General features: G+C 41.8%; 2 protein-coding genes across 5 annotated transcripts in view; both read right to left on the minus strand.

Annotated features, from left to right (window-relative positions):
• Positions 1-19,718, minus strand: part of RARS1 (arginyl-tRNA synthetase 1) — a 30,340-nt gene extending 10,622 nt beyond the window's left edge. The window contains exons 1-10 of one of the 3 annotated variants that reach the window (XM_053289859.1): positions 19,573-19,589; positions 18,108-18,163; positions 15,880-16,014; positions 13,576-13,770; positions 9,084-9,195; positions 7,542-7,642; positions 4,361-4,482; positions 3,013-3,133; positions 2,736-2,865; positions 1,801-1,905 (exon numbers count right to left, since the gene is read on the minus strand). In XM_053289859.1, coding sequence (XP_053145834.1) covers positions 1,801-1,905; positions 2,736-2,865; positions 3,013-3,133; positions 4,361-4,482; positions 7,542-7,642; positions 9,084-9,195; positions 13,576-13,728 — 844 coding nt within the window. In that variant the 5' untranslated portion in view covers positions 13,729-13,770; positions 15,880-16,014; positions 18,108-18,163; positions 19,573-19,589. Of the gene's footprint in view, positions 1-1,800; positions 1,906-2,735; positions 2,866-3,012; positions 3,134-4,360; positions 4,483-7,541; positions 7,643-9,083; positions 9,196-13,575; positions 13,771-15,879; positions 16,015-18,107; positions 18,169-19,572 lie in introns of those variants that run through there. The other 2 variants (XM_053289858.1, XM_053289860.1) reach the window with 2 other exon arrangements.
• A 3,973-nt stretch (positions 19,719-23,691) lies between these two features.
• Positions 23,692-25,744, minus strand: part of WWC1 (WW and C2 domain containing 1) — a 168,160-nt gene continuing 166,107 nt past the window's right edge. For both annotated transcript variants that reach the window (XM_053289852.1, XM_053289853.1), the window contains exon 23: positions 23,692-25,572. In XM_053289852.1, the coding sequence (XP_053145827.1) occupies positions 25,506-25,572 (67 nt within the window). In that variant the 3' untranslated portion in view covers positions 23,692-25,505. The remainder of the gene's footprint in view (positions 25,573-25,744) is intronic.

Here is a 25,744-nt window from a genome sequence, read left to right on the forward strand (position 1 = left end):
CCAAAGGATAGCTGTGGAAAAGCTAAATAGCCATTTGTAGGGTGGAAGGGGAATGGTTAAAAATTCCCCTTTGGCTTGGCGATTATCCCCCAAAGTGCCCTTGGCCTTACATTTGCATGTGTAATATATATATATATGGTACTATGGATCTGTGTGTGCACTGTTGGAAACTAAGAATGAATGCTGCTTCCTTTTTATTTATTATATATATATATATATATATATATATATATATATATATATATATATATATAAAAATAAATAAAAAGGAAGCAGCATTCATTCTTAGTTTCCAACAGTGCACACACAGATCCATTTTACTGACTTCCATGCATGCACAGAGGCCATTTGCATGACCAGACATGTGGTCACACAAATGGCCTCTGCACATGCGTAGTAAAATGGCCCCCACGCATGCGCAGGGGCCCAAACCAGGCCACGACCAACCTGGGCTACTCAGGGAGAGGCTGATGGGGTGGTGACCCCCCACGCCGTGGCCACCACAGCTCATACCTGTAAGTACAAATTTACTCCCCTCCCTCCCCCTTTATACTTAGGAGAGTCCCCCTGCCCCGTACAGGTAAAGGCGGATCCTTCTCAGATTCCACCTTACCAGCATAGCTTCAAACCAATCAAGCCAGCTCAAACTCAGACTGGGCTGACCAAGCCAAGCCAGCTCAAATCCAGTTCGAATTCCAGCCGAATGGGCAAATCCGGTTTTGTGCACACCCCTAAGCAGCATGGTCTGGTTTGCACCAAATCCAGGGTCTGCGGCCCTCTGCGTGCCCATAGCTAGCACTGGGTTTCCACGCAGTCAGGCATAAAGATCCAAGGAGTTCCAACAGTTGCCAGGACAGTCCTGTGCATCTCCCCAACATCAGGCCTACACAAAAAACACTACAAGGAGGTGATTTCAGCTCAGCAGTTCTGGATCCCAGTCCAGAGATTCAGCTTAGGGGAAAGGGTTTGAGCACACAGGTAGATGCTCAGCCCAGCAAGCTCCGGGGCAGCAAAGGAAGCCACCAAGCCCCCTGCAAAGCCAGTTGCCAGGACAGTCCTGTGCATCTCCCCAACATCAGGCCTACACAAAAAACACTACAAGGTGGTTATATCAGCTCAGCAGTTCTGGATCCCAGTCCAGAGATTCAGCTTAGGGGAAAGGGTTTGAGCACACAGGTAGATGCTCAGCCCAGCAAGCTCCGAGGCAGCAAAGGAAACCACCAAGCCCCCTGCAAAGCCATATTTCACTAAGAGACCTTCCAACTGGTGTTTGAGAGAAGAGGCTTTTATAGAGTTTTGCCTTCTGCCAGCTTCCAAAATAGGGAAAACTCAGAAAGACAAATGGGAAAAAAGGAGAAGGTTCCAGGAACCGGACTTGGAAAAGGTGTGCTTTTCAGATGTAACAGAACAAAAAAGCTTGGATGTGCTGAATCTGCATTATTGCTTCAGCCAAGCAGAGGACAACTTATCTTCTGGCAGCAAGTGCTTACCCATGCCTTGCTTCTGTAGGAAGCTAGAATTTCCCAAGAGGAGAGGGGAGGTTGTTTGGTAGCAACCATTAGCTGGATAGAACTAAGCAAAAGCGATCAAGCTATAAATGAGCCCTTTGACTGCCCTTGCACCTTTGCAATTCTTTAACCCTGATAGTAGGAAAACAGCAATTTACAAAACCTTGCCTTTTGTCAAAAAATTTAAGTAGGAGAGGAGAGAGAGAAAACATGCTCTGTTTTAGAAATGTGTCATAATGAAGGTGGTGAAGGAAGTGCTCTTTTACTTCTATTTATATTATGGATGTGTTACCTTGTTCTTCAAACTCCTTCACAATACTGATCATCCTATCTTGGTAGTAAGATTCTCCCCGTTCTATTAAGGAGATATCCAAACAGTCATAGATTTTTTGGAACTCTGATCAAAGGAAAATAAAACAAAGAAAATAGGTGAATACAATGATTTGGGATGCTTGACCTTACTCCACAAATAGGACCATTAAGCACACAGTAAAAGACAGAAGTTGAGATCTATTAAAGCAGAATACTGGCTTTAGACTTGGCTTTCACAGGGAAGCTGTTCTCATTCACAGGGAAAGCTATGCTGCCATTTGTCATTTAATATTCACATCTGGCTAGATATATACTCCAAATGCAAGGCCTGTGCGTGAGGGAACATGCAGTCTCCAAAGAATTAAAAACAAACAAAAACACCACTCCCCAAACCCAAATGATTCACAAATGCTGCTAGTATGTTATAGGCTGGACAGTTAGCAGTAGCTTGATGCCACTTCAAAAATGACAAGAGGAGTGTTCCTGCACAAGCGTTCTACATTAAGGATGCACAATCTCCAAAGAAGGTTGCAATATTGTGTGTGCTACTGCAGATGCAATAAATAAAAAACAAGTGAATATTTACTATGCAAAGAAACTGTGTGAGAAAGTCTGAAACTGTTGCTGACAATAAAAACAGCAGACAAACTCTCTTATCCAAACTATCACTGGGCACATTTGGTTTCCTGAAAATGTGTCCCTTTAGGTATATTTATCATGCTCCTATAGATGGGGGGCACTCTAGCAGAAGTAGTAACCTACAGAATACCCAATTCTTAATCTATTTCTTCAAGTGCCATCACTTCTTTAAAGCTTATATCTAATTAAAAAATGCTCCAAAGCAACCAAGACTGACCCAGTTGAAAAGCAGAGAGCTCTTTAAAAAGATATAGATACGATAATTCCAAGAGTCACCTTTCCGGGACACATCACAGATCAGTTCCCAAGCTTTAATGAAGTCTGGATTTTTGCTCTGTAATAAGACCACACATTGGTATGCACGCTTCTTAAATTCCTCCTCAGTGTCAAATCTTCTTTTAGACTCCTGCACAGAGAAAAACAATGCACACAGAAACAATACCCTTTATAATATCCTTTAAAAAACCAAATTAAGGTGCAAGTGAGCGTAATGTGAGAGCAATGCTGAATTATAGCAACAGCAGGAGTGATAATATATTTTAACTGCAGATACCTTATAAAAAGATTGAAGATCTCCAATGGGCGGAGAAACAGTCAGGTAATCTGGGAATTTATCTTGCAAGTGAGCAATAAGCATTCCAAACTGGGTGCCCCAATCTCCTAAATGATTCAATCTGAACATAAAGAGCACAAAACAAATGAAGACTACAGTACAAGCAAAACTGAAACAAGAAATGATAACTTCAGAACAGAGCTGATGGATAATGTGCAGGCCTCCTATTCTCTTCAGGGTTGCTCACATAAAGCACCACAAGTGCTACACTCAAAAGTAATTTTGCCAACTAATTATGAGAAGCTTTGTGGAGAGCTGGCCTTGTAGTAGCAAGCATGAATGGTCCCTTTTGCTAAGCAGGGTATACCCTGGTTGCTTATGAATGGGAGACTACATGTGAGCACTGTAAGATAGTCCCCTTAGGGGATGGAGCTGCTCTGGGAGGAGCAGAATGTTCCAGGTTTCCTCCCTGGCATTTCCAAGATAGGGCTGAGAGAGATTCCTGCCTGCAACCTTGCAGACGCTGCTGCTGGTCTGTGTAGACAATACTGAGCTAGATGGACCAATGATCTGACTTGGTATATGGCAGCTTTCCATGCTGTGCAAATCACTCAATCCATGTGCTTTATTGTGAATCAGGAATATGAGCTTTTGCAAAATAAAACACTTGTTCTAACGGAATAGCAAAATGAAAGGTGGGGTAAGTGAAAAGTGTGAAGCGTGTGCAGGGTTGAAAACATGGGACTCTTCAAGGACTCCCCACCTAAACAGCATCTCAATGACACCTAGCAGTACTGATGGTCAGGGAGGATAAAAATCAATGATTTTTTTTTTTGTAATTTTTTAGAAAAAATCAGATTTTTTAAAAATTTAAATCAGAATTATTAAATAAAATGCTTTTTGAGGGGAAAAATCTATCTAAAGATAGTTATCTATTTAAGATACATTATAGTCCAAAGGTATTCATCATGAAATAAGGATTGGTTTTTAATTATGTAGCATGAGACTGTATATATGCAACGTTCAAATTTTTTGGTACATAAATTCCATTAATTCATTCACAATGTCATGCTATTCCAGAGGTTTCTGTAAGATTATTTTGAGCAATTTTTCTATCTAGAAGAGGACCAAAAATGAAACCTTCATCTGGTTGTAAATATTAAGATTATACAAGCAAGAACGAGTCTTTATGTAAAAAAAACCACGATTTAAATCTTTATTTAAATCGATTTGATTCAAATCCACCCTGATGGTTGTTCCTAAAACTGTTCTTTATGCTACTGCACAGGAAGAACAAAATGTGTATGCACTAGCAGCATTTGCACAAGTCTACCTTGACTGCACTTACCTTAGAACATCGTACCCCACAAATTCAAAGAGGCGGCACATGCTGTCTCCAATTATAGTTGACCGCAGGTGACCAACATGCATCTCTTTTGCAATATTAGGGGAGGAGAAGTCAACCACCACCTTTATATAAAACAAGAAATGAAAGGTAAGCTAATTCTAAATAGTGAAATGTATTTTTTTTTAAAGGTTACATATACATAAATTAACTAATCAGTTAACGTTAACTGATCTAAGATGGTTAATGTTAACCGATGAATGAACAAACACTGGTCATTATGCTTATTCACCAGACATGGTAGAGATTATAAATGTATTAGCAGCATGAACAGGAATCGTGTACACTGATCAACATACATCACTTCCAAGTGAAGTTGGAGGCAGCTTTTACACATTCATTGTTCAATGTGTATAGTGCTCAAATGAAGAATGTTTACAAACTAAAAGGGCAATGTATGAAGTATGCTGCTTATATTGTCAGGTTCTGCATATTCCTCAACATCATTTGGAGATCATGCACATTGACCGAGCAATGTACAATTTATGCTGTTCGTTGGTGCACAATCATAATGCTCATTTTCCATCGAATTCACTTTAAATCCAACATATGGTTATAGGGCCTCACCAACCCTTGAAGGGGTAAAGAGTACTTCATCAATAGAAATAAATCTGAAATCTGATACACACAGTGGCTTGCCAAGGGAACCCTAACAAGAAAACAATTTGAAATGTCGTTTTCTACATCAGTGGGAACTCAGGATGTGTTTCACAGGATGTGTTTCACATTTGCATGATACTGAGAAGAATAAGCAGGAGTAGAATAGTCAGAACTCCAACTAAGATAAAATTGTAAAACACAGAGAAGAATAGGCCCTGCTGAAAGAGAACCAGCATGGCTTCTGCAAAGGTAAATCTAGCCTCACAAACCTTTTGGAGTTCTTTGAGAGTGTCAAGAAGTGTGTGGATCAAGGTGATCCAGTTGAGATAGTATACCTGGACTTCCAAAAAGCTTTTCGACAAAGTTCCTCATCAAAGACTCCTGAAAAACTTAGCGACCATGGGATAAAGGGACAAGTACATATGTGGATTGCTAACTGGTTGAAGGACAGGAAACAGAGGGTAGGTATAAAAGGAGAGTTTTCACAATGGAGGGAAATAAGAAGTGGGTTCCCCCAGGGATCTGTACTGGGACCAGTGCTTTTTAATTTATTCATAAATGATCTAGAAGTAGGGGTAATTAGTGAGGTGGCCAATTTGCAGATGATACCAAACTCTTCCGGGTAGTGAAATCCAAAACGGATTGTGAGGAGCGCCAAAAGGATCTCTCCAAACTAGGGGAATGGGTGACAAAGTGGCAAATGCAGTTCAGTGTTGGCAAGTGTAAAGTGATGCACACTGGGATGAAAAACCCCAACTTCAAGTATACATTGAAGGGATCTGAGCTGTCGGTGACTGACCAGCAGAGGGATCTTGGGGTCGTGGTGGTCAGCTTGTTGAAAGTGTCAACTCAATGTATGACAGCTGTGAAAAAAGCCAATTCCATGCTAGGGATCATTAGGAAAGGGACTGGAAATAAAACAGCTAATATTATAATGCCCTTATACAAAACTATGGTGTGGCCACACCTGGAGTACTGCGTACAATTCTGGTCACCACAACTAAAAAAAGGACATTGTAGAACTGGAAAAGGTGCTGAAGAGGATAACCAAGATGATCAGGGGCCTAGAGCACCTTCCTTATGAGGCAAGGCTACAACATCTGGGGCTATTTAGTTTAGAAAAAAGATGACTGTGGGGAGACATGATAGAGGTCTATAAAATCATTCATGGAGTGGAGAAAGTGGATAGAGAGAAATTCTTCTCCCTCTCCCATAACGCCAGAACCAGGGGTCATCTCATGAAATTGTCAGGAAATTTAGGATCAGCAAACGGAAGTATTTTTTCACACAACACATAATGAACTTGTGGAATTCTCTGCCACAAGATGTGGTGACAGCCAATAACCTGGATGGCTTTAAGAGGGGTTGGGATAACTTCATGGTGGAGAGGTCTATCACACGGCTATTAGTCGGAGGGCTATAGGCCACCTCCAGCTTCAGAGGCAGGATGCCTCTGAGTACCAGTTGCAGGGGAGTAACAGCAGGAGAGAAGGCATGCCCTCAACTCCTGTCTGAGGCTTCCAGTGGCATCTGGTTGGCTACTGTGTGAAACAGGATGCTGGACTAGATGGGCCTTGGGCCTGATCCAGCAGGGTTGTTCTTATGTTCTTAAATATTTGTCATCTATGCCTCTGCAGCTATGATCCCTGGAAAAGTAATTCCAAACAGAATAATCTTGGGCAACATCCAGCAATGAGAGCCACAAGTACAGGCTTACAAGTGACCAGGAAGTAGAATAAATACTATGTAATGGTTTACTCTAGCAGAATTCTAATCATTCCAACACACATTTACCATATCCATGATTTTATGGGCACTTAAACATAACAGAATTCTCACACAAGCCTTCTTTCTAGGAAACAGCATGGGTCCCATGTGTATATTGTCATATGCAATGATCCACATCTGAGATGCACTAATTCCTTCCCAGATACAAACTGTAATTATACTACAAAACTATGGAATACATAATCTTACAAATATACAAATGTTCTAAGATGCAGTAAATAAGATCTGGGCCTCTTCACTCACATTAAACTAGTTAGAAGAAAGAGTACATTGAGAAGTGTTCTAAGAAAACAAAAACCACTTCATGTATGAAAACAATCCATTCCTGTCAGCTATTTTCCAACTAATTTTTGAGGCAATGGTTAATTATTGATCCTTGGCCAGGATCCAGAGACACTCGTGAACATTTGTAAAGCACTTCTGTGAGTACAAGGGGTGGTGTTGTTGATGGATGGTTGATTTTTTAATGCTGGCCACAGTCCTTCAAGGAGTTTTGTTGTGAAGGGCACCCCAGCCTTGGGGATAGTCCTTCTGGGGGCTGTCAAAAATAGGCACCGAAGAGCCCCTGGTGTGCACAGAAGTACACCCATGCAGCACTCTGGATCTTGGTTCTTGACCATCTTCAGACTGAGTAGTTTAAAAATGGCACATGTATATTTGCTAATATCTGCATACGAGCTTGAACACAAAGCAGAATTTCCAACAGGAAGACATTAGCAATCATTTATTATCTTACCTTTTTCCTTTCACCAGTAGGAGGGGGCTGAACTCCATTCACTAGCATACTGCTCAATTGTTTGGATACAAAATCCTTTTTCAAGTGTACATTGATGAAACCTGCAAATGGGGAATGGGATGGGGTAAGTAAGACTATTGCTTGCATATTTAAAACTTTGCTCTGCATACAGAGCAAACATTTAGTTCAGGATAAAATACTGTAGTATCGACTGTAAGAGATTAGCATGTTGGCAGCAATAAGAATAGCTGACTGCGCACAGAGCATCTGCGCCCCTAGTTCTCCACCACCTCCTCAGGCTGGCGCGGCTTTGCCTGCCAGCTGGCCGCCTCCTCACACCGGTGCAGCTTCGCTGGCCAGCCAGCCGTCTCCTAACGCCTCCTCTGCACCCGGGCTTCACCACCCGCCCAAGCCTGGAACTCTCACGAGTGGTGCCGCCACTCTCGCAAGAGTTCCGGTACGCAGCTACGGGAATTAATTATATAGATGGTCAACCTGGTACATCATTCATTCATACGATTTTTATACTGACTAACTCAAATGACTCTAAGTAGTTCACAAATATAAAAACAGATAAACAAATAACTCATGAAAACAAAAATGGGAGTGATTTTTTGAGTGATACAAGGACAAATGTCCTTGTTCTAAGTCACAGAGCAGACAGCCTAAACTCTTCTGTAGTCTGCCCTGTGAGGCACTCATTGTCTTGGAGGGCCATTTTTAGACGTGAATGAGTAAGCCGGTGCCTCCTCTCCACCTCATAAAGTGCTCTGCCCACAGGTTCTATGGCCACTGACATCACCGGCTCTAAAGCTCTTTTGCCTCTAGGCTGGAGACGGGCATGTGTGAGCCCTGGCCTGCATGCTACTGGAATCCCTAAGGGGCTCCACTCACTGAACCCTCCTAGTACACAAAGACCATTTTCAACAGAGAAGTTCCTTTTTTTAATCTTGTAAGCACCAAGTCACATATACAAGTTTGTTTATATATCAGCTGTGAATATTTGTGCATTAGTACAATACTGAATTATTCTTAAGTTGCTGTAATTCTGTGTGGAATTTTTGGAACTTCAGACCACATTCTCAATTGTTAAAGACAACGTTAATCCATGATACTGTGCTCCTAAGAAAGGTAACATACATTTTAATTTCTCCTCACTTCAAAATCTCTCTGCCCAGGGAAACTAGTACATCTTGATAGATGCTAGGGTAAAAGTATTCTCCATAACATAGCAGTTTTCCACAGGCAGAAAATTTTTGACACGTGGAAGCATTCCTGATGGGAGGAATGAAGAGGAATAGGTACTGGTTTCCAAGCAGTAAAGCCTCTTGCCTCAAACCAGTTAAGAGATCAACCTTTATGGAAGGAGAATGCCAATGAGTCCTTTTGTTGTGTTGCAATACTGTAATATCAAATTTGGCATTGCAAATTATACAGTATTATACAAATTCTACGAATTATGCAGTATAATTTGCAAATAGTGTAGCAATACTGTATTATAAACTCAGATTGCCCAAAAAAGCAAATATGGAATAACTATACCAGGACCAGCGATTTCAATCTTCTCAACAAATTCATTGTCAGGAATGTTTCTGGCAATCTTATCAGCAATTTCTCTGGGGCCTACTTTTTGCTCCTTTGTCTTGAGCAGTACCTGAAAAACATAACAAGAAGACTCACTACAATTGCTCACTAAGGAAAACACAACACACATCTTGGTAACTATTACAGTCTCATCAACCAGCTATGAGAAATGAACTTTCCTCTTCTAAAGGAATCTGTCAGAAAACCTGTCTGCCTGCTTTGAAAATCCCACCAAATAGAACTTGAGGAAATACTAGGGCTGTGTGTTGAATCTCCAATTCCAATAAATATGTACCATGCCCCCAGTGTAGCATGAAGATGGGTGGTCCTGGAGTTACATAGGAAACTGCCATATACTGAGTCAGACCATTGGTCTATCTAGCTCAGTATAGTCTTCACAGACTGGCAGCGGCTTCTCCAAGGTTGCAGGCAGGAATCTCTCTCAGCTCTATCTTGGAGAAGCCAGGGAGAAAACTTGAAACCTTCTGCTCTTCCCAGAGCGGCTCCATCCCCTAAGGGGAATATCTTGCAGTGCTCACACATCAAGTCTCCCATTCAGATGCAACAAGGGCAGACCCTGCTTAGCTAAGGGGACAAGTCATGCTTGCTACCACAAGACCAGGTACTGTCTGCAGTACCTACAGTTCCCCTCAGCAACATCCACATGTATTTCCCCCTCATACAACTCCCATGTGATCCCAACTGCCTTCCTGGCATCCCCCCTTCACATCTTTTTGGATGTCTCAGTGGCCTCCAGTTCCACTGAAAAACCCATCCTGCAGCAGTGCTGGAAATGGCAGGTACTGAAAGGAGCTGGCTACACTGTAAGTGGCTGCCTCTGCATGGTGGGGGACAGGGGGATTTTTGTCAGAATCTGAGATTCCGATGCACAGTCCTAGAAAATACCACGGAGAGCGCGTGCACACAGACACACTCACACACTCATTATTACTTCCAAGAATAAGGAAGTATTATTTGTTCCTCATTTCCAATTATGGAAGTATTATTTCTTTCTCATTTCCAGTTCTCTGAAAATATGCACAGTGGACAGCTGCCAACTCTACTTGTGGCACATCTAAAGCAGAGCAGTTCAAATATTTATTTTCAAAGTGCACTACTGAAGGCGCATAATTTATTGCAGATAACATATACACATTCAAAAAATAATAAATACAGGCAAATCTCGTTACTCACGGACTCAGCATCCGCAGTTTTGCCTATCCGGGGCTGGGAAATTGGCAACCGACCATGGTATACGTGAAAAAAATTGGCGATGAAAGGGTTAAGACTCGTGTATCTGGGGGATGGGCAGAAATAACCCCCAAGGTCATTCCCACCAACCATTTTGAGGGCTGGAGACATTTTGTGGCTCGTTTTTGTGAACAGAAAGAAAGATAACCATGATTTTTCATAATTTTGGACATTTGGTGAGCATTGCTGGATCGCTGGGGACACACAGAGCACCCCTGCATTCAAGTCATTTTTGTCCCTTTTCCTGCTATCCCAGGAACCTAACCCAATTCCCATTGCTCTAATGACCCATTATCTGTGGTTTTGCTATTCGTCCCCCCACCCCGCCTACGCAGAACAGAACCTCCGTGGAAAATAGGTTTCTTCTGAATTTTGCATCAGATGCTCAATACTAAAGGAGGATAGCAGCCAAATGGTCTCTCGCTCCTCAAAGGTTGATGTTTCTACACTTCCAACTTTGTGCTGTAATATCTCTATAGCAATAACAGTCTCTTCAATGTACTGCTTCTCTCCAGAAAATAAACTCAAAAAAGTGTACTTGCTAGGCAACAGCCTCTCCACGCAACCTGCCAACACGCTCATTAGTATAGTGCATCTGAACTCCCAGCTGGAGGGGCCAGGAGGCTATTTATTTATTTATTTGTTTGTTTGTTTGTTTGTTTAACATATGTTTATACTGCTCAAAACTTACGTCTCTGGGTGGTTTACAACAAGATAAAAACAATATTCTAAAACAACATTAAAAACAATCAAAACATTATCAGTTAAAAGCCTGGGTGAACAGATGGGTCTTTAAAGACTTTTTAAAAATGGTCAGAGATGGGGAGGCTCTTATTTCACTAGGCAGCGCATTCCAAAGCCTTGGAGCAGCAACGGAGATGTACTGGAGAATATATTGCTGCCCTTCTTGGCATCATTTTTCAATCTTAAGCTGTCCTCTAAACACACACACTGCATTTTTTTTTTAATGTTCACTTTAAAAAAAAAAGGAGCTATCAAGAATTCTGCTTCTGAAAGGCTGTGTTGAACAGAACAGTGCTGAATGTACTGAAAAATGCTACGTGATGCATCAACAAACTACAAGTTGTTGCTCTCTCATAATGTATAGGAAGTTAACAAGGTTAGAATCTGATGACCAAAGTCTAGAACACTTGTACATTAGAGAGCAAATTCCTTATTGGTTTTATTTGGTGGGGCAAAAAATGCTGATTTGCTTTGTTGGTCTTACAGTAAAAAAGTGAGTCTCAATCACATTTGGTGGGGGGGTGGGGAAGAGTAAAAATAGTAAGTAGACAACTATTCCTTTTTATGGGAACTTTCCCTCCCATCAAAAACTAAGATACGTTTCTGAGTATTTCACAGTCTGAAACAGAAAGAGCTGTACACTAAAGTCCGTTATAAGGAAAGCAACAATAATCCAAGCAAATGTTTAGAAATTGTACAACATAAGTTAAGCAGCAATGCCTCTTGAGTCGTCAACAGTGACAGGGAAACAAGCCGCCTTAGGTGTTATCTCTGAAATGGCTGTAAAGTGTGTGCGGAGGGGAAGAGAGCGCTATGATACAAGGTACACAAACAATAGAGACACTGAGAAGCTTGCACCAGATAAGACTCCTAACAGAGACTTCACTGGGGTAAAGTTGCAGTCAACGTATATTTTAAAAGGCACTACAAGCTTGGGTTGGGCTGGCTGACATCCAATCACATATGATAATGAGCTTCATGAAAAAGGGAACACACATTTGTGGGACTGCTTCTGTGGGCAAAGCTCATGCAGCAAGGCCGCTGGCTGGCATGGAAAAGCATTGCTTTTAGAAAGAGATCTCTGCCGGACCAATTTGCCCAACAACTCTACCATCTTGGGCTCTAGGGATGTGACCAGAACTCTGATCTACATTGGGAACATACATGGATCTTACTCTACTAGTGGAAAACTATATTAAGTTTATAGAAAAAGAAAAACAGGTAAGGAGTTAAGAATTGCTTATGTTTATGCATGTGGCTTGTAGGACGGTGAGCATGGCAACTGTTACCAAGCGCTTGCAATCTAGTTATGGTGTCTGAGGGGTGTGGCTGGATTTTATTAATGGAAGGCGTTCTGTAGGTTTCAGAGCTTTAACTTGGCAGTAGGGCATTAGCTGACAGTGGGTGATGAAGTAACCAACAGGGCTGCAAATCAGATACTGAAAGACTGACAATTGGCTAGAATTACAGGATGAGGCACTAGAGGGAATGGTGGGCTGAAGATGAAAGTGTGAAGACTTATCTCCACCTTCAGAACAGCTTGCAAGATCAAACCCAACCACCTTTATCTGCCAGAGATTCTCTGGTAGAGACATTGAAAGAATTACTGGAAAGGTTAGATAAAATATTTAATCCATAACACTAAAGGAAAACCTGCTTTGTGAATGGCCAAGGCAATCAGAAACTGAAAATACCATCAAGAACTCCTGTAAATAGTTGTATTTTAGTTATAATTGATTTCAGAGGAGAATAATACATTCTCTTTACTTTATAACTCAATAAACTAGCTCTACTGGTGATACCTCCATGCCCATGGCATTTACCACATACCAAGGGCAGTGAATTTTAACTAATTATAGCAAAGTTTGTAATGAATAAACAGTGGCAGTGAATCCAGCGAGACAGACCAGTTTTGTTGCCAGGGTGTGGAGCAGCAGAACCACCATAACACAGCATTAAGGTTTTTTTTGAGCTAGCTAATTTACGGTTCATGTTTTAACTGACTAGAATGTGTTTGGTCAAAATTAACAACTTTGAATAGATTTCATTAATTTTAGTTACACAAATGGATGGAAAGGCTGATTGTATTACTCCTTAGAGCTCTGTATGGACAGACCCTGTCCAAATGCTCAGGCCTGTCCCAAGATCATGGATGCTACCTCTCACAAAGCCAAGAAAACCCATGGTTTTCTCAGTTCTGTCCAGCTTCCCAGTTCTGCAGTGTATTGTTGATACAAACAGGGCAATGTATAAGACAGAAAGTTACAGGGAAAGGTTCTTTCCCTGGAAAAAGTAGCGAGTGCTTGATACAGAGTGGAAAGTGTTTCCACAGTTAAACCCACCAATTACAGCTATATGACCAAAAATGAACCATATGTGTCTCACACAAGCAACTTTGTGCTGTTTTGGATATAGCAATAAAAAGCCATGAACATTCCCACATGGGTTACTGTACCTGTGATATGCTCATAGCACTGTTACACTGGTAATCACCAAATCTGGGCTGCTGACTTGGTGTCACTGCCAGTGGAGGGTTTTCTAGTTCTGGATATGCAGCTTTAATAGCTGCTCCAAAGATGTCTTGAAGGCAGCTGTTGACGTTAATCATACTTTTTGATTGCTTTCCTCTATTTCTTTCCTCTTGCAGGCTCTACATGGGAACACAAACCTAAATTATTCATTCATCAGACCAGAAAAGTAATCTAGAACAGTGTAAGTCACAATCTAAAGCCTCCTAATACCGCTCAATATTATCTTGGCATGGAATCACTATGTATCCATTTCCAGTCCTATAAATGAGCATTCTCAACCCTGTTTTGAATTGAAAATGACATTTCTCACATACACTGTATCTGAAGAGACCTGATTTGGCTTTTCCAGAAACACAATTTCTTCTAGAGCAAAGTTTTACATTGCTTGCAAGAATGTACCAAGCTTTAGGGGAACAAAGATTACTTAGCCCTGCCAGCTCCAGAATCTCTGCATACCTCCGCCCATTTCTGAGTGGACTAAGAAGAGGCAAGCTCTCTCCAGAAAAAGTTGCAACTTGCTGCTTCATAGGGCTGCTATGTGAAAAAGAAGCCAGATGAAGCTTTTAATACTCAGATCTACTTGCAAACACACACATTCACTCACAAGACCTGCTGGCAGGGAAGAATGAAGGCTTCCATCTGAGCCGATTAGCTAGAATGGGAGGACACAGCGTTTCTTGGGAAACACAGACATATGCAGAAAGACAGAGAGAATTAAGTACCCCTTTTACAAGGTCTTGCTTTCTCACCTCTCTCAAACAAAACCCTCAAAGTGGAGCTATAACGAGGGATGCTACCAGAACAAAGAAGATCTGCCCTTCTTGTTTATGGGGTGAAATTCTAAGGGAAATGTTCAATTCAGAGTAGAGATGTGCATGGAACCGGCGACTGCCAATTTGAAGGTGGTGGTGGGGGATAACTTTAAGGACTGGAGAGGGTGCTCTTACTTACTTACATACACACACACACACACACACACACACACACACACACACACAGTGTTTCCCCCACTGGCTCTGTTCTCAAAAACAGTCCTGCTGGGGCGGCAGTGTACCTCCTTGCCGCCCCGGTATGTCGTGGCCTGAAAGTGGCCACTGCGAGTGTGCACGTTGTGAAGTGCACATGTGCAGTGGCCACTTCCAGGCTGTGACAGCAAGGAGGTATGCTGCCACCCCGGCGAGACAGTTTTTGAGAACAGTGCCGGTGGGGAAAACACAATGGTGGTGTGTGGCTGTGGGGGGGCGTGGTGTTAAAAGCACCCTTCCCAGTCCTTAGAGTTATTCTCCCCACCTTCGAAGTGGCTGAACCGCGGTCTTTCGAACCAGTTTAGAGGCCCATAAAGGACATCTGAACCAGTTCCATGCACATCCCTAGTTCAGAGACCTAAGTTTGCAAAGGATTTATATAACTAATTAAAAGAAAGTACTTCTACAAAATAATGTATGTCGGCTATTGATAAGCAATTTTATAAATTATCTGAAACATTTATTCAACACATCATGGAAACAGAAATATACTACACACACAATTTTTAAAGGAAAAAGAATTTCAATATTAAAGAAAGATTATCCTGCCACCACACACTCTCATGATCTTCATACGGTGAAATACCAAGCTGTAAAATCACAACGCGATCAGGGCCAGTGTCAGCTTTGAGAGACTCCTGGGCAAAATATCCTAATGAGTCCACTCTTGCATTGGTTGGACCCCCAGGCTTACCAGGCAGGGGCAAGAGCCAGAAGATGATGGCGTAGAAGAGACAGGAGAAGGAGGAGAGGGCAGCAGCAAAAGCAGGCTCAAGCAGAAAGTATAGGTACTGCTCTTCCTGTTCCCCAATGCAGCATGACATTCTGAGGTGACATGCTATGTTGAGACTGGCCTACTGGGGAAATTTAAACGCTGGATGCTACACTCTTCACCCTAGCTACTGTCATGGTTGCCTCTTCTGACTGACATAGTTGCTGAAGCAGGCAGCAACAGGGGAGGCAGGAGCAGGAGGAGGAGATGGTGTGGTGCAGCTCTGCGGAGTGAAACCTTTCCATGCTTAGTACTGAGGAAACTTCAAGAGGCCCAGCAGAAAGGAAAGTGTGTGTGTGTCCCCTAAGAATTAGTGGTTGGCCTCAGGATTTCCCTGAAGGTGCCATATGCTAATACTGGGACCGAATATAATTTTCATGACAATTAGTTCACATTTTCATGCACTGCACACTTTTCATAAAGGAACTTACCTTTCGTAGAACATTTAACCGATATTTCAGTTTTGCATTCTCTTCCCTCAGTCCCTCTAAGCTTGGGGGAACACCCAAACACTCAAAGTTTCTCAGACGATCAATTTCTGCGGTCAAAAACTTGATTTCCTTTTCCTAGGAAGCCAAATAAAGTCAGTAGAGAGAGGCCTTCTCTCTGCTCCTATGATAATCACTGATGGAGATTGCATCAGCACTTTCATTTTTAGACCAGTTCTAATGTTTATTGCTCATAATTAAACAAATGACAACACTGTTAATAATTAGCAAGAAATTCCTTATCAACTCTAAAGAATGACTAATACAGAATAATGGCCTTAATGGCACTATGGAATTATTTTCTATATTTCTATAAAGAAAGATTCCTCTAGAATTAGAGACTCAGAAACACAGGAAACTGCCATATACTGAGTCAGACCATTGGTCTATCTAGCTCAGTATAGTCTTCACAGACTGGCAGCAGCTTCTCCAAGGTTGCAGGCAGGAATCTTTCTCAGCCCTGTCTTGGAGAAGCCAGGGAGAGAATGTTGAACCTTCTGCTCTTCCCAGAATGGCTCCATCCCCTAAGGGGAATATCTTGCAGTGCTCACACATCAAGTCTCCCATTCAGATGCAACCAGGGCAGACCCTGCTTAGCTATGAGGACAAGTCATGCTTGCTACCACAAAAAAAGCCTTCAGGCCCAGCCTAAGGGGAAGACCTTAAGTAGTAATGTAATTATTAATCAGTTTTTCCTACCCTATCTAAATATCCATCTCTCCTCTCTCAACTAGGACTCTGTCTCAATTTAACAAAAAAAAAAAAAGGGGGGGGGGATACTTACTGTGTTTAGGATGGATAGTAAGAAAATAATTTTAAAAAGCTTGCAGACAGTTGCTGCCTCAGAGTCTAATGAGGTCTTCTTGCTGCTAGATAACAACACCCTGTGGGTGGGAAGTTTTTACTTGACCATGAGACTACTAATCCTAAACTTTGCCTACAATCTCCACCACTCCGCCTCTCTTCTTTCTCAATAGCTCACTGGAAAATATAATATAATAGCTGGAACACAGTGGAGCTCTCACCACTCCTTGAAAAAGGATCTCTGAATGCCCAGTTATTGAACCACTTATTCTGAATGTTTTTAAAGAAGTTGGTTCAGCTTCAAGTTAACCTTGAGATTTTGGTTCAGTTATGGCTCCAAAAATTGGTTTCTCTTTGAATGAGTTTTGGGGTTTGGTGCGATTAACTGGGCACTGCATGCTAGGGATGTGCACAGAACCGGCGACTGCCAGTTCAAAGGTGCGGCGGGGATAACTTTAAGGACTAAGAGGGTGCTGGCGCTGTCCTGAAAAACAGTCCCACGGGGCAGCAGCGTATCTCGTTGCAGCCCCAGTTAGTCGTTGACCAGAAGTACCCAGAAGTGCTTGGTGTGTATGCGCATGTTGCGACTTGCGTGCAAGGGAGCACGATGTGCTTACGCACACCAAACACTTCTGGGTACTTCCAGTCTGTGACTCACCGGGGCAGCAAGGAGGTACACTGCCACCCTGTGGGACAATTTTTCAGGGCAGTGCCAGCGGGTGAAACTTGGCCAGGTGTGTGTGTGTGTGTGTGTGTGTGTGTGTGTGTAAGAGAACCTTCCCCAGTCCTTAAAGTTATCCCCCCAACCTCCGAACCGGCAGAAATGCCAGACTTTTGAATCAGCTCGGAGATCCATAAAGGGCCTCTGAACTGGTTCCATGCACATCCCTACTGCACGCCCTAACAGTGCTGTTCAACAAATGAATTAGAAGTCTTATAAAAGCATCAGGTGTTAAATCTATCATATTATAATATTCCACTCGGGTCAGGGAGGAGCAGACCAGAAGTAGCACCACAGCAAATTAGGGTGCTAAAACTGGAAATTGAGAGTGGTTTAAATTGTGAAAAGACATAAACAACATGTGGCAAAATAAAATGCAATGAAGCGGCCTTGATTCTGAATGCTTACACCACCCTTCTAGGGCAAGTTCAAAAACCGAACTTTTGGAACAAGTTAGTCAGAAACCCATAATAAGTGACATTTACATATATACTACATTGTAATTAAATATAACTCTTCAAAACTCCTAATGAAAGTAGTAATTAAGATAATGCAGGTTAAGGGAGAATAAGGAAAGCCAAAGCACATATGATTTGATTCTAATAAACGGAACTGCTTGTTTTAACAGATTATGACCATACCATACCTTGAAAGTATGCTGGGTTGTTCTGTTTTAAAGCTGTATTCTGCCAGCATTACATTCTAGATCCAGGTACAATAATGTGTACAGTTACTCGGATTTGGATTCAAAGATAACACAGTTCTATAGCTACACAGCAGCTCAGGTCAGCTTGAGCCAATGCCATCTGTTAACACAGACCACCAGAGAGGTGACAGTAGATTGTTACGCCTTCCTCATGTAATCCTTTACACCATGTCTTGCTCTACAGAGAGGTCTGGTTACCCTTTCAAGCCAATTCCTCCAATTATAAGAAAAAAGGGAACAAGAGGACAGTTCACACGGCAAAAGAAACTGTGGCTGTTTAAGGTTATTACCATCTCAGTACTGTATAAAAGTTAAAGAATCACCATGGGGAGGGACAGTATTTTTTAAAAGAACATTTATGATGGATGACTTGTTCTTATTGTATTTTATTTATTTTTAGCTTATTTTTATTTTGTATCATTAGCCAATTTGGAGATTACCTTTAAACCAATAACTCCAAAGACTCTTTCACTTTTTGTTAGAAGGTTATGTGTAAATGTTAATTGCCATGGGGAGGAAGGAGGGCGTGCTCTAAAAAGAACATGTATGATTTGTTCCTGTTCTCACTGCATTATATTTGTTTTCCGCTCTTTATTTTAGAATTGTGTTTTAAACCCAAGACTCTGAAAGTCCTTTCACTTTCTGTTAGAAGATGATGTGCAAAGGTTAAAGAATCACCACAGGGAAGGAAGACATCTTAAAAAGAACATTTAAGTGGGATGACTTGTTCTTGGTGCATGCTTATTTGTTTTTAGCTTATTTTTATTTTAGAATTGTGGTGTTAGCCCCCTCGGTGATTGATTTTAAACCAAGAACTGTGAAGACGCTTTCATTTTCTGTTACCAGGTGATGGGTGCATACAGTTTTCGTATTAGGAAAGAGTCGTTAGAAAATAGGAGTTTTTTCTTTCTTTTTTTTTTTTAAAGGACAGTCCTCAAGAAGCTGAGGAGGGATGTGTGTGTGTGAAGCAGTTTCAGGATTAGCTGTGCTTCTTGGCTCAGCATTCACGTAGCAGCTCCAAAATCTGAAGTCAAGACAGTCCAAAAGCGCAGTGCCTTTAACCGAAGCGCTCCGCTCTCCTTCCTAGGCGCTGCTCAATGCTTGCGCGGGTGATGGGTGTTGTGCCCGATTCCTGGTGAGCGCCCAAGCCCGACCCCGCTTTATTCCAGAAAGAGAAATGCTTACGGCCTCTCTCTCCAGGAGAAAAGGTGGGCAGCGAATGAAACCCTGCCTACAAAGGAAGACGCGGACTCCGCCAGAAAGCGACGACCCAGAGAGGACCCGCCAGAAAGCGAGGGCGGGGGGAGAGAGACTCCCTCTGAGGGCCACCCAAGGGAGAGAGCCCCATCTGCGTCGCGCCACACCCTCGCCTTGACCCGCTATGCCCAAAGCGTCTGTCTCTAACCTGCCGCTGGAGCCGCTCCACACACTGAGCCGCCTGCACCGCCATGCTCACCGGTTAGACAACCCGGAACCGGAAGCAGCGTCTCTCCCCGCCTTGGACAGGCGCTGACAAACTCAATTCGGGCAATCGACGAAGAACGCTACGGAGAGCGCGTCACACGGACTCAGGCGCCCCCTACTGGCTGGCGCTCATACCAGCAGGCGTCCGTCCGTGTGCAAGAGTGGAAAAAGGAACAGTGTTTCTTTCCACGAAATCATTTCTTGTCGGTTATTTTGAATGCAAAAAGCACGTGAACGAAGCTTGCTCTTCCCTGAAAATGTGGAGGGGATAGGGGGCGCTCTGACAACTTTGCTTCCGCCCGCTGTCACCTCTGCAGGAATCCCGAAAGAAAACACTTCACGTTTTTATCAGAATGAAGACAAGAGCAGTCAGTCGGGTGGTGCCAGAGCAGCCGACTGAAGGGGCCCTTCAGCACTTCTGTCGCTTGGAAGCACACAAACGAAGCCACTTGTACTGTGTGCGCAGTCAGCAGTGTGAGACGGCCGATGGATAGAAAAGCACAAACGTTTTTAAGACGACATGGCTCAGGTTTGTATACGTACCGGAACCCCGCTTTTCTAATGAACAGGAGGTGTAGGTAATAAATAAATGGAGCCATTTCCAGATAAACTTTAGACATATGTTTTCTGTATATAAAAACGCAGGATATGTTGCTTTGTGCACCGTGAACCCTTTCGGGCCCGATGGAGCTCAATTGTAGCAACTAACAAAAGTCCACAGGACTGTAGTGGAAAGCAGAGCCAAACGCTAGGAGCTGTTTCCATCATAACAGCCAACAGTCTAGTTTTGCACACATAGGAGTGCTGGGATGTATGGGGGTTGTGTGTGTTAAATTGGCTTTGACCCTTTCCCGCCTTCCCCTCGATTTAGCTAGTCCCATTGAATGTAAAGGCGTATTCCCTATAGGACTGCAGCCTTTTGCCTCCCTGGAGAAAGTCCAGCAGCCTCCCAGCTAAGTGTGCATAGGACTGCAGCTTTTTGCCCCCTCCTTGGAGAAAGTCCTGCAACAGTGCACAACTCTTAGCAGTCAAAGTCTATGCAATAGCTTCTGTTCTCAACATGGACTGCAACTCCCATCATCCCCAGCTGCAGTAGCCTTGGACAGTGGACTAACAGGGGCATACGTTCTACAGGACACCTTCCACAAGCAACCTGCACTATTAAGAACAAACATCAGTTATTCAGACACCATTGTCAAGAGTGCTTGATTTGTTGCACAGCATAGCTTACAAACTTGATTTCAACAGCAAGGTGCAGTCCTGGGGCACAGGACAGTAGCACAGAAAACATGCATAGTTCATTTGTCTCTCTACAGCAAGTAATGCCAGTCAGGTCCACATTTCTTGTAGTGTGGGCAGCCTGGCCTTTACCAATGTAGAAATGAAGCATTTATTTTATTATTATTACATTTATATCCTGCTCTTCCTCCAAGGAGCCCAGAGCGGTGTACTACATACTTAAGTTGCTCTTTCACAACAACCCTGCAAAGTAGGCTAGAGAGAAGTGAGAGAGAAGTGACTGGCCCAAAGTCACCCAGCTAGTTTCATGGCTGAATGGGGATTGTGAACTCGGGTCTCCCCGGTCCTAGTCCAGCACTCTAACCACTACACCACGCTGGCTCTCACTTGTCATGCACACTTGTCATGCACAAATCAATCACTGGCTGGCAATAGAGAGACAAAATATTTATAACTCCTTCCCCATTTCTGTACAGTTCTTCCATGAAATCGTTTTATTAGTTTACATTATACCTTTTTTTTTTTTTTAAAGGGGTGGGTGAGGAAAGGTTTTAGTTGGGATAAAAGCAAAAGCACAGATGGCAGACTTTAATACTAAGAATGTTAAAAAAGAAAGAAAGAAAAGAAAGACCAGTAACTTCATTTACAAATTATAATGAACTTGCTTACTGTGGATATGAATAGTGAAGTCCCTCTTTCAGTTTCCTGGAGTGATTAATGGGGCAGTTATAATAGCAACAAATACTTATGTTACAGTGTTCCTTACATTTTGAAAGTAAGCCCTGCCAATCTCCAGTTAAGAGTTATCATGACTGTACATTTTGGAGCTCTGAGCTACAAAAACCTGCAGGTTCACAAGGGCAGGTTCACAAGGGAGCATACAGCAAACAGGTTAGGTAAAAGTATCAATTGAGATCCATGTCAAAGTATAATTGCAGGAGAGGATTGGTCAGTCTCTAAACCCTCACCTGAAAACCAAGTCATGAGCCCATAAAATTAGGAACCATTTACAATCCCCAGAAAGACACAATTCAGGGAAGCCTACCAAGAAAGCCATATCATTGCTGCAGGGGAGAAAATCCAGCAGAGCTACCTAAAATCCTGAGCAGCATCTTCATCCAAGTACCTTATCGTGTGAACCAAGGCTAAGGTACAATTTCCTCGGGTTTTTGCAGTGGTCAAGTAGCTGTTCATATCCAAAATCTTAGTTTCTCACTATTATTTCCCTGACTGCTGCAGAGGAATTAGTGGTATAGTCTCCTATACTGCAGCTATTCTCTGACCATACAGGTGAAACTTGGAAAATTAGAATATCGTGCAAAAGTCCATTAATTTCAGTAATGCAAATTAAAAGGTGAAACTGATATATGAGACAGACGCATTACATGAAAAGAGAGATAAGTCAAGCCTTAATTTGTTATAATTGTGATGATCATGGCGTACAGCTCATGAAAACCCGAAATCCACAATCTCAGAAAATTAGAATATTACATGGAACCAAGAAGACAAGGATTGTAGAACAGAACACTATCGGACCTCTGAAAAGTATACAGTGTACTGTGCTTGATTGGCCAGCAAACTCGCCTGACCTGACCCCATAGAGAATCTATGGGGCATTGCCAAGAGAAGGATGAGAGACATGAGACCAAACAATGCAGAATTGCTGAAGGCCGCTAATGAAGCATCCTGGTCTTCCATAGTACCTCATCAGTGCCACAGCCTGATAGCATCCATGCCACGCCGCATTGAGGCAGTAATTGCTGCAAAAGGGGCCCAAACCAAGTACTGAATACATATGCATGCTTATACTTTTCAGAGGTCCGATATTGTTCTATTCTTCAATCCTTGTCTTCTTGGTTCCATGTAATATTCTAATTTTCTGAGATTGTGGATTTGGGGTTTTCATGAGCTGTATGCCATGATCATCACAATTATAACAAATTAAGGCTTGACTTATCTCGCTTTGCATGTAATGCGTCTGTCTCATATATCAGTTTCACCTTTTAATTTGCATTACTGAAATTAATGGACTTTTGCACGATATTCTAATTTTCCGAGTTTCACCTGTATGTACCTGCCAAGGCCCTCTGCTCATCATCTTAGGAGAACTGGCAGGGACTAGAGACAGGGATGCTTCACTTGTGGTCCCTCAGCTTTGGAATGCCCTCCCCCCGAAGAGCTCCGCCATGCTCCCTCCCCCTCAGTGTTTTTAAACAATTAAACACACATTTTTAAAGAGGCTTTTAAATGTTATCTACTGTTTATAGATGGCGGGTTCTTTAGTGTTTATTCTGAAAAGTTGAGAAGTTTCTGAAAGTTTTCAGCTTTTCAAATAACTTTTAATTTGAAACTTTTAAAAAATAAAAATGAAATTTTAAATGTGGTTTTAGCATGGTATTTTAACTTGTTTAACTTTATGAGTCTTATATCTGTTACATTATATCTGTTTTATTAATGTTGTGAGCCACTCCAAGCAGCAGTGTACTGGATGGGTGGAGTATAAATATTATAAAATAAATAAATAAATAAATCCTTGTCTATATGAACTGTGAGGCATTAATTTCTAAAGAGTTATACACGAAAGTCATTCTTGATTCAGAATCAAAACATCGACCCCCACCCTCCTCTTTAGTCATAGCTTAAATCTGAATTATAAAACTGCAGTGACTGTTGTCCCAGGCCTGAATACCTAAAATCTAGTAAAGCCTTCCTCCTCAACTCAAACCACAGATTTAGTGTTCACAGAAACCAACATCTTTGACTGTAGGTGCTGATGCAATTATAAACATCATCCCTATGACACATAAAGACACAAAGTATGTGAATTTCTATAGCAATTTTAATCTGTTAATCCTGACAAAATTTAAAATAGGTATAAACTCAATCACTTAGTGCTTGCCTATTAAAGTGTTTTATACATGAAAAAGGAATATGTACATCACAAGAGGCTTCCCAGTTTTAAACCACTTGTTGGCTTTACTCATGAAGGTGCATCTTGGTTTGCTGACCTGCAAGGCCTTTTGATTCCCGTTGCCATTGTTCTCCAGCCACGTCACCAAAATTCTTATGTTGGCAACAGTCAGGGGAAAGAGCAATTACAGAAGACCACAAATAGTGGTGGTAATGCAGTAAGAAGTTTGGTTCAGGCATTATTTTCCAGGGAGAATTCTCAGTCCTGTGTAAGTCTCAGGCTCTCACACACCTCTCCCTCTTACTGCAGGGAGAAAGAAACAAGAGATCTTGATTTTATCACATTTATTCAGACATGGTATGATATTGTCCTGAGAAAAAATGGTGTTTTAAAAAATTGGGTGCTCAACAAGAACAGTAGTCCGATACTTTCTCCTTGCAGTGAGGGAAACAGGAATGGATATGCATCTAAGACTCTTGCCAGGTTGACAGCTTGCCCCAGAATATTCTCCCTCAACAGGTAGGTAGGTAGGTAGGTAGGGTGTGTGGGTGTATGTGCGCACGCATGTACTTACACAAGAGTGCAAGAGTTTGCAAGCAAGAGAATGCTCATGTGTACATTCAAGTATAACAGACATTACCAGCCAAAGCAGACAATGAGGAAACAAAAACACAAATACTAATGATAATATGGTAGACAATGGCATATAGACACAGTTACGTTATTTCTAGAAAAGGTTTTGTTGAATGTTGTTCAGTAGACATTTTCAAAGAGGAAAATTCCATTCAATGAGAGGAAAACCATACTATGATCAGAGTTTAAAAAGCAGCAAACAAGACTGCTCAGAGTTTTAGATAAATGATGGACAAAAGGTTCATTTTTAAAAGCTTGTTAGTTATTGTTGCTTTTCTTAAAGTGATGGGATTAGATGAGGATTTTATTTTTTAAAACACTTCGAAATACAATTAAACAAATGTAGATTTGTAGAATTAGGAAATAGTTTCAACTGTTGACTTGTCAGGACTTCCCTGCCCCCTTCCCCTCGAGCCATCAAAGAGACCAATATGGATGTATGTTCCTTGCAGCTCTCTCCCTGTAGCAAAGGGTTCACCAGGCTTTTGGAACTTTGTACAGATCAAGTAGAACTGAAGTAATCTTAAAATTAAAGTGAGCAAGCATTTTGAACTCCACACCCATTTTTGATGACCTAGAAGGAAATGAAAGTGTTTCATAGCTCGCAGAGCACTCATTCACAGCTCTTTCCAAAGGGGGGGTGGGTGGGAATTAATGGCTTCTTTCATCCTCTGTTTTTACAAAAATATTTAAATTACCAAAAGATAATTATATAAGAGTTGGGTTGTATTTTTAGAACCATAGGACTGATGCTCCTTCAGATTCAAGTGTTATTGCAGAAAAACCTCTTTAAAAAAGTAGAGCTGTACAAAGTGTCTATATGGAATCATATTTAAACAGCACTTGAGCTGTATTTGTTCACATTTAAAAATTCTCTCTGAAAAATACATTGCTAAATATACAAACTATATAATCATGTTATTTTAATGCTGGCATTTGCAATGAAAGCAGAAAGCTAAAAATCTGGACACAATGCTGATAAAGCCATCAATGTACATGACTTGGTACCTTTATAATACCACATAAATAAATATAGTGAAACCATATTATACTTTTCAATGTGGTTGGAGAAAGAAATACTTAAATAAAGATTAAACATCATCTGCAGAAAGAGCTGGAATGTTTATCCTTGGTCGGGTGAAAAATGCCATTTTCTCTCTACAAAACAAGACCAACATCAATTGTTAATGAAATTAAGAATTCTGAGGCACTGAGACTCAAAGAGAGAAACAATAAGACTGTCTATGCCTAGTCATGCACAACTTGGACAACTCCATTCACTCTGGAAGTAGCAATTCCCATTGCCAGCCCACTAATGAGACTAAGTGGG

The sequence above is a fragment of the Hemicordylus capensis genome, chromosome 2, assembly GCF_027244095.1.
Source record: "Hemicordylus capensis ecotype Gifberg chromosome 2, rHemCap1.1.pri, whole genome shotgun sequence".
Classification (NCBI taxonomy): domain Eukaryota; kingdom Metazoa; phylum Chordata; class Lepidosauria; order Squamata; family Cordylidae; genus Hemicordylus; species Hemicordylus capensis.